The 13,101-nt window shown below is 45.6% G+C and overlaps 1 protein-coding gene across 1 annotated transcript; it reads left to right on the forward strand.

Moving 5' to 3' along the window:
- The first annotated feature begins 8,275 nt into the window (after positions 1 to 8,275).
- On the forward strand, positions 8,276 to 11,964 carry LOC123444508 (BTB/POZ domain and ankyrin repeat-containing protein NPR2-like). Its single transcript, XM_045121238.1, has 4 exons — positions 8,276 to 9,455; positions 9,769 to 10,519; positions 10,761 to 10,955; positions 11,317 to 11,964. Exons 1-4 carry the CDS (start codon positions 8,817 to 8,819, stop codon positions 11,559 to 11,561), a joined length of 1,830 nt encoding a protein of 609 aa, XP_044977173.1. The 5' UTR covers positions 8,276 to 8,816; the 3' UTR covers positions 11,562 to 11,964.
- The last annotated feature ends 1,137 nt before the right edge of the window (positions 11,965 to 13,101 follow it).

Consider the following 13,101-nt stretch of genomic DNA (forward strand, 5'->3'; position numbering starts at 1 on the left):
TATTACTGCACACGTCGACCGCTATCCCGCATGCATCTAGTGTATTAAGTCCAAAAGAACAGAGTAACGCCTTAAGCAAGATGACATGATGTAGATGGACAATCTCATATCAACGACAGAGCCCGTCTTGTTACCCTTGCTGGCAACTACTTAATGTGTGCCTTGCTGCCCCTACTGTCACTGGGAAAGGTCACCACATGGTAGAACCCAAAACCAAGCACTTCTCCCATTGCAAGAATCATAGATCTAGTTGGCCAAACAAAACCCAAGACTCGAAGAGACTTACAAGGATATCAAATCATGCATATAAGAAATTAGCAAAGACTCAAATATATATCATAGATAATTTGATCACAAATCCACAATTCATTGGATCTCGACAAACACACCGCCAAAGAAGATTACATCGGATAGATCTCCATGAAGATCATGGAGAATTTGTATTGAAGATCCAAGAGAGAGAAGAAGCCATCTAGCTACTAACTACGGACCCGTAGGTCTAAAGTGAACTACTCACGAGTCATTGGAGGGGCGATGATGATGATGAAGAAGCCCTACAACTCTAAAGTCCCCTCCGTCAGGGCGCCGGGAAGGGTCTCCAGATGAGATCTCGCGAAAACGGAAGCTTGCGGCGGTGGAAAAGTATTTTCGGGGCTCCCCTCATTTTTTGCTGTATTTTAGGGAATATATAGGCCAAAGATCTAGGTCAGGGGGCGGCCAGGGAGGCCACAAGCCCTGCCACTGCTGCCTCCCCTGGTGGCGGAGTGGGGGCTTGTGGGCTCCCTAGAGCCCACCTGGCTTGGCCCACAGGCCCCCTGATCTTCTTCCGTTGTGGAAAAAATCATTTTGGGGATTTTATTCCGTTTGGACTCCGTTCCAAAATCACATCTGAAAAGAGCCAAAAACACAGAAAAAACAGGAACTGGCACTTGGCACTGAATTGATAAGTTAGTCCCAAAAAATATATAAAAGGTACATAAAACATCCAAAGATGAAAAGATAACAACATGAAACCATAAAAAATTATAGATACGTTTGAGACGTATCAGAGCACCCCCTGCAGGGTTAAATCTTTTCGGAAAGCCGTGCCCGCGGTTATGTGGCAACGTGGAAACTTTGTTTAACACTGGTTCTAGATAACTTGAAGTTAACTTAATTAAAATATGCCAACTGTGTTCGTAACCGTGATTGTCTCTTTCGTGAGTTCCTTCTCCGATCAGGACACATTGGGGTTATGTTTGACGTAGGTAGGTGTTCAGGATCATTCATTTGATCATCAGTAGTTCACGTTCGTTATGCGTAGATCATACTCCTCTTATTTCTCGTAATCGTAAGTTAGCTCCCTCACAATATGCTTAGTCGCTGCTGCAACCTCACCACTTAACCTTGCCTCACCTAATAAGATTTGCTAGTCTTGATACCTTTGGAAATGTGATTGTTGAGTCCCCTGTGGCTTACAGATTACTACAACACCAGTTGCAGGTACAGGTAAAGGTTACTTGACGTGAGCGCGTTGATTGTTCATTTGGAGTTGCTTCTTATTCTTCTTCTTCATCGATCTATGATGGGTTCCAGGCCGGCAGCCTGGGATAGCAAGGATGGACGTCGTTCTTCTTTTCTCGTTTGTTTTCGTCCGTAGTCGGACCCTGCTCTTCATCATGATGTTTATGTATTGTACTGATGTGACTCTGATGTAGCTTGTGGCGAGTGTAAGCCAATTCTATATATATATATCTTCTTTTCAGTACATGTACTTGTAACAATATCCATTCTTGCGACACGACGAGATGCGCTTCTATCCCTGATGAGGCCCTCGTGCCAAATTGAGGATAGGGTCGCATCTTGGGCATGACAATGTGACTCCTTGAACTAATGCATATGGTTGAAGTTGATTGCATATAGTTCTTGCCAAAATGAATAAGAGTTAATTTCATTGGTGGAGTCACCCCTCAAGAACTTTCTAGTTCTTCCTCTTGGGATCTACATCAATTGATGGGAATCAGTGGAGTTGTGGTAGCACTAGATGAAGTAGAGCTAGTAGTGTCCTTGGGTATCCACTCGACCTTGGCTTGGGGTTCTTTCTCAAATGAGTCAATCTCCTCTTGAAGCTTGCCCTTGACTTTGTGTTCTTGTGGAGGAAGGTCATCTTGAGAACTTGTTCCCTTGGGAGAGTAGGATCACACTTCTCCTCTTGAGAAACAAACTTCGGGATGGGATATGGACCTTCTTCCCGTTCAACTCTGTTGGCATTGAAGTAGCCAATACCTTGCTTCTTCCGATGTTCTCCTTGTTTGCGCACAATTTCCTCGAATTGCTTACTTGCGGAAAGACTCTTGAAGACACCTCTCTCTGTAACCCCTTTCAATAAATCATTTTCTTGCTCAAGTGTAACTTGGCTAAGAGAATCATTAGCGGAATCAAGAGAGCTACGAGCAACAACATCATTTGATTTAACTTTAGCATTGTTGTTACTAGATGAAGAAACTTTCTTGCCTTTGTTACTAGTGTTCTTAGGTTTAACTTGTGAAACAAAAGTAGACAAGAGTAATCATTTGGCTAGATAAGAAGAATTATTCTTTTGAAGATCATCATTGGTTGCTTTTAGAAACTCATGCTCTTGCTCTAAATTTAGCTTCTCGAAGCATGGCTTCTCATGAGTTCTTGCAAGCTCTCTATGATCTTCTAGATTAGTTTCATTAGCTAACTTAACAGTGTTTAATTCTTTAGTTAGTCACTCAATCTCTTTCTTATCATCGTCATATGACTTCTCTTGACTAGCATGATTATTTTCAAGTACATTTTCAATGTTATCACTATTCTTATCAAAGAGCAAGTCATCTTCTCCTAACAAGTCATCCTCATCACTATCAAAGTCAAAGTACTCGGGGTGTGATACCTTGCGGCCTTTTGCCATGAAGCAATTTCCAATTTCTTCATTTGGTGAATCAAATAAGTCATAGGAGTTGGAGGAAACGACTACAAGACCGGCAACACCTTCATCTTGACTAAGTTGGAGTTGGAGTGATAGCATCTCTCGGATTGGTTGTCGGACTCGGATCCGGAAACCCATTCACCAATGTGAGCTTGATGCCTTCTTCTTGAGATGCTCTTGGTGTACTTTTCCTTCTTCTCTGATTCCTTTCCTCTCCGGGAGTGTCTTCGTTCATAACGATCTTCTCTACTCCTCTCACTACGAGGTGACTCATCTCTTGAGCTTCGTCTTCTAGGTGACTCTTCTTTTTGTTTCTGGGGAGCCGTGCATTCAGTGGAATAGTGTCCAGGCTTTGCACAATTGTAGCAGTTTCTGTCATGACTAGACGAACACTTCTCATCGTATCTTGAGCTTGATATTTTCTCTTTGCCTCTACTCTTGTAGAACTTGTTGACTTTTCTTACCATGAGGTTGATCTCTTCATCTGTAACAAGGTTTTCATTTGAAGTACGGGGAGTATCACTCGAAGCTTTGCAAGCACCGCTAGACTTGTTGTGCAACTCGTCTTTGTCCTTGAGAGACATCTCATGAACAACAATCCTTCGAATGACTTCAGTTGGCTTGAGATCCTTGTAGTTTGGCACTAGTTGGATTAATGTGCACACGGTGTCGTATCTTCCATACAAGGTTCTAAGTATCTTATTGATGATGAATTTGTCGGTCATCTCTTCGCTTCCTAAGATGACAATCTCATTTGTGATGAGAGCTAGCCTAGATTACATCTCAGCGACTCCTTCATCATCCTTCATCTTGAACTTGTCAAGATGACTTTGAAGTACATCCAACCTAGATTCCCTGACAGAACCAGTACCCTCGTGCATATCAATCAAAGTATCCCAAATTTCCTTTGCATTCTCAAGGTGGATGATTTTCTTGATTTCTTCGGGGCACAAGCAGTTGAACAGGATGTCACACGCTTGAGCATTGTATTGCAACATATTCAATTCTTCCGCTGTCTCATCACGATCCGGTTCTCTCCCTTCTCTGAAGAAATCACCTTGCACACCAACACGAACAACAGACCAAACGACATGATTATGACCAAGAATATGCATTTTAATCTTATGCTTCCAACTAGCAAAGTTTGTACCATCAAAATATGGAGCTCTATGGTGATAATTTCCCTTACTAGACGCCATACTCTCCTAGGTTATGAAACCAATGCAATAGAGACCAAAGCTCTGATACCACTTGTAGGATCCGAAGTATGTCTAGAGGGGGAGGGGGTGATTAGACTACTTGACAAGATAAAAACTTAGCCTTTTCCCAATTTTAGTTGTGGGCCAGTTTTAGCAAATATGACTAGTCAAGTTCACCCTACACATGCATATCTAAGAGTGTAGCAGTGGAAAGTAAAGACATGCAAATGTAATGTAGTGGGTAAGGTAGGAAGATCAAATGCAAAGGTTGGCATGGCAATTTTTGGCGTGGTTCCAATAGGTGGTGCTACCGTACGTCCACATTAGTGGAGCCTTCAACCCACGGAGGGTAACGGCTGCGAGAGTCCACGGAGGGCTCCACCCACAATGGGGCCATGAAGAAGCGGCCTTGTCTATTCCACCATGGCTTACGTCCACACAGTACTAGCCTCACTCACGGTAGACCTTCACTAAGTAGGCGATCTACTTGCCCTTATAAACTTCTTGGTTCAACTCCACAACACGAAATAGGAGGCGCCCACGCGACACCTAACCAATCGAGGAGGCCCAACCCTCCAAAAGGTAATAGATGCGGTAGAACGATGAAATCCTTGCTCTTGTGCTTCAAAAGATAGTCTCATCAACGCTTAATCATTCTCTTACATATTTAGCACGGGTAGGAGAGATTGATTTTGTAAAGCAGCTCGGGGAGGCTAGAGATCAAGTTTCAAATGGTCGGATTGGAATCTCTTGATCTCAACACATGAGTAGCTGGCTCTCTCTTAAAAAAATGGATTTGGCAAGTGTAAATGCGTTCTGAGTGCTTGCTCTGCGAATGAGAGGAGGTGGAGGGGTATATATAGCTATCCCCCAAAATCCAACCGTTACAACATTATTGCCCAACTCGGTGACACCGAAATGAATCTCGGTGGTACCGAGTTGCACTAAATGTGGCAACTTTTGAATTCTCGGTGAGACCGATATATGAATCTCGGTGGTACCGATACGATGACCTAGAGTAATTCCCAAATATCGGTGAGACCGATCCCAATCTTGGAAATTCCAATTCTTGGAATTTGCTGAGCAGAAAGTTGGTCACCGATCTCAGTGGCACCAATTTGAAAGTTGGTGGTACCTAGATGGTAGGGTTTGGCATAGGATATGTCTCGTGGAAAATCGGTAGGGCCGAGTGGAAAAAGTTGGTGGACCGATTTTGCTAGTTTGGCTTTGGACACAAGTATTTTATGGGAGAATGAGTCAATATTTTTGGTGGTTATCACTAAGCATTTGAGAAACCAATTCATCATAATACCTCACCCCTTTTAATAGTATTGGCTTTCCTATGGACTCAAAAGTGATTTCTCACAAATGTAAAATGTAGAGTCTTCTTGCTTGAAGCTTGAGCCAATCCCATTCCTTTCCTTCATCAAGGGGTTTCTCGTCACAATCCTATGGCCAAGGCATCTTTGAACTTTTTTGAAATATACTTGGATAAGATCATTTGTTCAATGATGCATATGTTGTGATCAATTATCAAAACCACCTTAGGGAGCAACTGTGCTTTCAGACTTGTGGTGATGTAATTTTTTTGTCTCCCCTTAAGGTTTTGGGCATTTAGGATTATAGGACAAAGAGGAAGTATATGGGACCCACAGGGCTGCCACAAGGACATGAGTGCACCTCTCGCCTTGTCGTCGCCTCGTGCGGCGTTTGGTCTCCCTCCGAAGCTCCCAGATCTTGTGTTGGTCCAGAAAAAATCAGTCAAAAAGTTTCTTCGCGTTTGGACTCGTTCATTATTGATTTTTTGTCAAACCAACAACACACAGAAAACAACAACTAATGCTGGGCATTGAATTCATAGGTGAGTTCTCGAAAGTGATATAAAATGGCATATAAAGCATACAAGATTAATAAAATAATAGCATGAAACAATAAAAATTATAGAGACGTTGGAGACATATGAGTCATCACCTGTGACATGGAGAAGGGAATACGTTACCAGAGATTGGCATGAGAGTATAAGTGCAACAAGGAAATGACAAAAAACCGCCCAACATCCGACACAGTCACGTGAGGGAGGGCACGCCCACAGTAAGAAGAAATCACCAGATTCTATGGTGAAACTACCAGATTGGGATGAGTAAGACAATATGGGAGGGGTATATGAGATCCACGGGGTAGCTAGTAGCCCAAACCGCACAAGAGGATGTGAGTGACAAGGTGGCCACTGACCGACATCTCAACACACTTATGCAAATGAAGCTGACTAGGGACGGTGAGAGATGGTGCAACCAACCTAGATCCACGTGAAACCAGGATGCGAGGAAGGGGAATTGCCCGCCGACAGGTCCCTAGATGATGGCACCACCATCACAAGTCAATAATTTTTCACGACCGTAATGAACCTCTGCCCAAGAAATCATCATATTGACTACCACGATGGAAACCACCATGAACAAACACCATGAGATGCAACTACATTTGTTGTGACTAATATGAATTGTGTCCATATTGCAAACATATTTAGTGAGGTTCCCAACACGCTCTTTTTTGCCCCAGGATCCACATAAACATTGTCATTAGAGAAGGTCACATGGGTGAGAACATAGAGGGTCGAGTAGGATCGGGTAAGACACATTCCCACATTTAACACAGGAAGAGTCGAGAAGGATTGGATAGGACCCATTCCCTCATTTAACACGGGAAGGGTCGAGAAGGATTTAGTAGGATCCATCCACACATTTAACACGGGAAGCGTCGAGAAAGATCGGGTAGAACCCATTCCCTCATTTAGCACGGAAAGGGCTGGGAAGGATCGGGTAGGACCCATTTTTCGTCATTTAACACGGGAAGGGTCGAGAAGGAACGGGTAGGACTCATTTCCCTCGTTTCACACGGGAAGGGTCGAGAAGGATCGGGTAGGGCCCATTCCCTTATCTAATGTGTGAAGGGTCGAGTAGGATCGGGTAGGAACCATCCCCACATTAAACACATGAGGATTAGGTAGGACCCATTCCTCATTTAACATGGGAAGGGGCGAGAAGGACTAGGTAGGACTCATTTCCCTCGTTTAGCGCATGGTGGGTTGAGAAGGACAGGGTAGGACCCATTCCCTCATTTAACATGCGAAGGGTCGAGGAAGGATCGGGTAGGACACATTCCCTCATTTTTTACGGGAATGGTCAAAAGGACCAGGTAGGACTCATTTCCCCTGTTTAACATCGAAAGGGCCGAGAAGGAGCGGGTAGAACCCATTCCTTCGTTTAACATGCGAATGGTCGAGGAAGGGTCGTGTAGGACGCATTCCCTCATTTAACACATGATGGGCAGAGAAGGATTGGGTAGGACCCATTCCCTCGTTTAACACAGGAAGGGCCAAGAAGGGTCGGGTACCACATTTAATCCACGCGGTGTCAATGAAAATTACAAAGAGAATAGAGAAAACGTAAAACTACAAAATAGTCCCAACCAAAGAATGAAAAACACGATCGGGTCCAAAGCCGCTCCCCCAATACAACTTACAGACCTAACCTCGATGATATAGAAGATCACAAAAAGTCCATAATCTAACCAAAAAGACCCCCGATGAATAATGAAGAACGCGATCACGTCCAAAGTCGATTCACCAAATATAGCTTACAAATAACCCCAACAAAAAATTTAATTACAAACCGGTCCTTAATCTTATGAAAAAGACCCCAAACAGAGAATAAATAACAGGTCCAAGGCTTCTCCCTCATGGATGAATCTCGACGACACCCTAGGGACGGAGTCCTTCACAACTCCTTATTGTAGCCTTCATCTTGAAGCAGCATTGCCTTAATTTTGTTATCATAGGGACGGAAATGTATAGAGACCATCAAGAACGAATACCTTAAAAAAAGGGGGAGAAAAGGTAGTAGAGGGAAGAGCCTCGCAAGTGGGAGCACAGGTTTACCTACGATTGCAGTGACGTGTAGAGCTTACGCGTATTACGTTTGGTCACTGCAAGTTGCAACATGAAGAGCAATATGATTAATTTCCTATATAGTACTAATAATCTCCGTGCCTTTGTACTTTGCGGACGTGAATATGGTATTCTATGGGGTGGTCCGCGCAATTTAATCGGCCTTTTCCTTCTCTTCTTCTTCTCCGACCCCAAAAGGCAGAGAACCTGATCGAAGAAAGTGAAGAAGAAAAGAAAGGTAGGGACGGGAGAAATCCAGCAGTCTCAGTCGTCCTCCGCCTCCATATTCCTCCCCGTCGTCTTCTTCGACCTCCTCCCCTCCCTGGCCGAGCCTCCCCCCTGCTTTCCACGCAACTGCCCCCGGACTCCTCTTCCACGGCCCCACCCTCCTTCCTCGCCCTGCCAGGTCGTCGTCGTCGTCGTCGCTCCCAATACTTCCTCCTGTCCCCCCACTTGGATCAGCCGGTCGCGAGGAGGAAAAAAAAATCCCGGTTTGACGCGACGCCGGCGGGAGGCTGCCGAGATCTGGGCTCGAGGAATTCGCCGTCCCTTCTCCGCTGCGCTTAGGCGGGGTTGCGTGGGGGAGTTTCCGTGCCGACGCGGATCTGCGTGGTGCCAAACAAAGCCTGCCCGAGTTCGGCAGTTCGGCCGGGAGAAACCAAAAGGCAGCCTCCACCCTTTGCCTTCGCGCATGGTGGTCCGGCTCTAGGGCCCTTTCGCCTCGTGCTTGCCGGCGGTCATGGAGCCGTCGTCGTCCATCACGTTCGCCGACTCCTCCTCCTACCTGTCCAACGGCTCTAGCCCCTGCTCCGTCGCTCTGGCGCCGCTGCCCGCGGCGGACGGGTGGGGCGGGGGCGGTGGAGGAGGAGGGGGAGGGAGCAGCAGCAACGTCGAGGCTGTGAGCCTGAATCGCCTCAGCAACAACCTCGAGAGCCTCCTCCTCGATTCTGACCTCGACTGCAGCGACGCCGACATCCACGTGGCGGACGGCGGGCCGCCTATCCCCGTCCACCGCTGCATCCTCGGCGCGCGCAGCTCCTTCTTCAAAGACCTCTTCCGCGCCCGCGGCAACCGCACTGATGGGGCCGTCACCGCCTCCGCCTCCGCCACCGGAGGCGGAGCGGGAGGGGATGTGACCGGGAGGCCGCAGTACAAGATGGAGGACCTCGTCCCAGGTGGCCGTGTGGGCCGTGAGGCCTTCCTGGGGCTCATGCGGTACCTCTACACGGGCAGGCTCCGGGCCGCGCCGCTGGACGTGGTGTCCTGTGCTGATCTTGTTTGCCCGCACGACTCGTGCCCGCCGGCAATCAGGTTCGCCGTCGAGCTCATGTACGCGGCGTGGACCTTCAGGATCCCCGAGCTCATGTCGCTGTTCCAGGTGAGGGATGCATAGGCTCTTATTGGCTTGTTTAGAACTCCCAACTATTTTATACTGTAGTTGTTTTTTTTCTAATCTTGGCTAGACACATGGCAGCTTCAGGCTAGAAATGTTCTACCCTTCTCCAATTTGTTTATTTGACTGTGCACAGACATTTGCAGTAAATTTGGAATGCTAATTCGAAACAGAGGAAAAACAGTAAATTTGGTGCATGAGTAAAAAGTATAAATCATGGTTTTGTTTCTCCATTTCACATGATCATTTCTTTCTCTGGTGGATTGCTAATCATGGTTGAGATGATCATCTGCTGCAGCGACGACTTATGAACTTTGTTGACAAGACTCTAGCTGAAGACGTCCTGCCTATTTTGCAAGTTGCTTTTCACTCAGAGCTTACTCAAGTGCGCGAAAAATGTGTTCAAAGGATTGCAAGATCCGATCTGGATAATATGTCTTTGGATAAGGAACTCCCTCCAGAAATTGCTGATGAGATAAAGAAGATCCGACAGAAATCTCCGCCAATTGATGGTAACACCATCATTTCAGATCCTGTACACGAGAAAAGAGTAACAAGAATCCACAGGGCACTGGATTCTGATGATGTTGAACTTGTGAGGTTGCTTCTTAATGAGTCTGAAATCACCCTAGACGATGCCAATGCGTTGCATTATGCTGCAGCTTACTGCGATTCCAAAGTTCTTACAGAGTTGTTAGGCCTGGAACTTGCCAACTTGAATTTGAAGAACAGTCGTGGGTACACAGCACTCCACCTAGCTGCTATGAGGAGAGAACCAGCTATTATTATGTGTCTCTTAAGCAAAGGAGCAGTGGCGTCACAATTGACCGATGATGGTCGCCTTGCAAGTAATATTTGTCGAAGGTTAACAAGACTAAAAGATTACAATGCAAAGATGGAGCAGGGCCAAGAGTCAAATAAAGATAGGATGTGCATTGACATCCTAGAGAGGGAGATGATGAGAAATCCTATGACAGCGGAAGATTCTGTGACCTCACCTTTATTAGCTGATGATCTTCACATGAAACTAAGCTACCTGGAAAACAGAGGTGAAGTACCCCTTTTATGCAAATGATATAATGACGCATCTAGAATTTTTTTTTTCTGAACATTAAAATGGTGGGGGATGTCGTTAAAAAGTACCCCCCCCCCCTTCCCAAAAATCCCTCTTTTTTTTACCTCTAGAGTGCATATGCTATAGAAATAGGTGGCCGTAACACTTACTGCACATTCAGCTCTGCCATATTCACCTGTTTCATACCATGTTAAAATGATCTGTGGTCTCTGCAGTCGCGTTCGCAAGATTATTCTTCCCTGCTGAAGCAAAGGTTGCTATGCAAATTGCCCAAGCAGACATCACACCAGAAGTTGGCGGTTTTTCTGCAGCAAGTACTTCTGGTAAACTGAGGGAAGTCGATCTGAATGAGACGCCAGTAACAAAAAACAAAAGGCTGCGTTCGAGGGTGGATGCATTAGCGAAAACAGGTGTGAACATGAGTAGTCGATCTTTCCTTTCAATTTTACTTTGTCCGTTGCTATATCATTGGATAAAATGTTCTTTCTTTTAGAGATCATTGGATAATTTTTCACCCTATTGATAGCATGTGTTGTTCACAGTATAAAACATGACCATGTAAAATTATATTGCATTCTGGCATGTAGCACAAGTTCATTTCTGAGGATGTTTCTAGTATGTGTCTTTGCAACTTGTCGTTGTAGGTACTCTGGTCCCTTGTGAACATAGGTGCTCGGTGTTGTGGATTTGCATTTTGAGCTTGTTCTGTGTACACTAGCAGTCCTGCGTTCATATTTATTCATGAATTAAACATGTCTGTGATGCTTGCAGTGGAGCTGGGCCGTCGGTACTTCCCAAACTGCTCGCAGGTGCTCGACAAATTCTTGGAAGATGGCCTGCCCGATAGCCTCGATGCGTTCCAGCAGCAAAGCGGCACCCCCGACGAGCAACTGGTGAAAAAGATGCGCTTCTACGAGGTGAAGGAGGACGTGCGCAAGGCATTCAGCAAAGACACGGCCGATAACAGCGTGTTTTCGGCCCTGTCGTCAAACTCCTCGTCCTCGGCAAAGAAGTGAAGGTACCGTAACAGTCTGTTTTCTCGGGGTATCGGGTGCTAAAGAGGGATCGCTGGTCATGCGCATGTATAGTGCTCACCATCGTGTAAAACTTAGATATGAACATGAAAGGAAGCCCCAGAATAGTACTAGAAGATGATATATATACTTTGCTGGACCTGGAGTTTGTTTGGGAAGGCTGTGCTAGTTATCCCATCCCATGCTGGTGGTGGTGAAGAAAGAGCCGCGGTGGATCATCCTGGCTCGGGCGCTATGCATGCTGCAGGATATGCTGTATTTGCTTGGCATGGCTGCAACGGCTATCTGTTTAATAATACTAGGGAGTAGCAAGCAGGTTATATGAGGCTGTAGCAGAACTTGGAACCTTAATATAAGTGAAAAGGGGACGGTTGCCCATTGTCGATTTGTTGTTGTTATCATCAAATACATAGTTGAGTTTCTAGCTCAGACTTTATATAAAGGAAATGGAGCACACAAAGTTATTTTGCTGAGTGCTCTGGCCATGGTAAGTTGAGCACCCGTGCGTCATGTGCACATGTATGTTCCGGTCATGAGCCTGGACATGGAACACCTTCTGTTTACTGAATTGACTTTTGCTGAGAACGGGGCATATCATGCTGGACCGCAGTCTGAATGCTGAGAACACACTGGAGTTGGGTCATCGGTCTGTTACTGAAAGTTCTCCACTTAGTGATCAGGCTCCTGTTGTGCTGGATTATTAACTACCCTTGGGAGTACGTACTAGCCAGAAACCTAGGGTTACCTTGTCCTCCTACCGCAGCCGAGAGTCTACCCGTTGTTCGTGATCTCCCCTGGAATCTCCCTCCCGCTGCTTGGGCTGTCAGGACCAAGCTCCTTCAGTTATGACTGTCGCATGATTTCAGTTAAGGAACGGCCAGGATGATGATCTACCGCGGGAAGATCTGACGGCTCGCCTTGCTCGCCTGATATCGAACCGTTACTTTCCCACGCAGTAGCGTTTCATCGTGGCCGTTACTTTCTTCGTGTTGCCAGCTGAGCTATATAAGTCAGCGATGTTAGAGCATCCCTACCAGACCCCGTATAAAACCGATCCGCAAAAGTCATTTGTAGTTCACAAAAAAACGCTGCAAGAATGATGGTTGGTGATCATTGATCAACCTTATTAATTAATCCTTTTTGAACCTTATTAATTAATCCTTTTTAAAAGACATGTGGATGATGAATCTAGTAAGCACAATATTATGTACCATTAACTTACCCTGTATTATTCCTAGTTAAATAAAATAAAATGCCGTGATTATCCCGTTTTCTGAGTTTCCTGTGCATTAAAAATGACCCAAAAATAAAAAGTCTAAGTTTGACACAAAATTTTAACATGAATTTTTATGAAATATTTAAGAATTTTGGTGCTGAAAACACATCCAGGGGGAGCGCGTGTGGGGCACAAGCCAACAAGGCGCGCCCATCCCCTAGGCGCGCGCTGATAGCTTGTGGGGCCCACAAGGACCCCCTTCATTATCTCTTCAGGATAATTAATTCTGTGCCCTTAGTTGTGTCC

This window comes from Hordeum vulgare, chromosome 3H (genome assembly GCF_904849725.1).
Source record: "Hordeum vulgare subsp. vulgare chromosome 3H, MorexV3_pseudomolecules_assembly, whole genome shotgun sequence".
Lineage (NCBI taxonomy): Eukaryota > Viridiplantae > Streptophyta > Magnoliopsida > Poales > Poaceae > Hordeum > Hordeum vulgare.

Bases quoted from the DNA above. Each gene is read 5' to 3' on its own strand.
- LOC123444508 (XM_045121238.1), top strand. From the start codon at position 8,817: ATGGAGCCGTCGTCGTCCATCACGTTCGCCGACTCCTCCTCCTACCTG. The intron at 9,456-9,768 runs GTGAGGGATGCA...CATCTGCTGCAG, and splicing joins AGCTCATGTCGCTGTTCCAG to CGACGACTTATGAACTTTGT. The intron at 10,520-10,760 runs GTGAAGTACCCC...TGGTCTCTGCAG, and splicing joins AAGCTACCTGGAAAACAGAG to TCGCGTTCGCAAGATTATTC.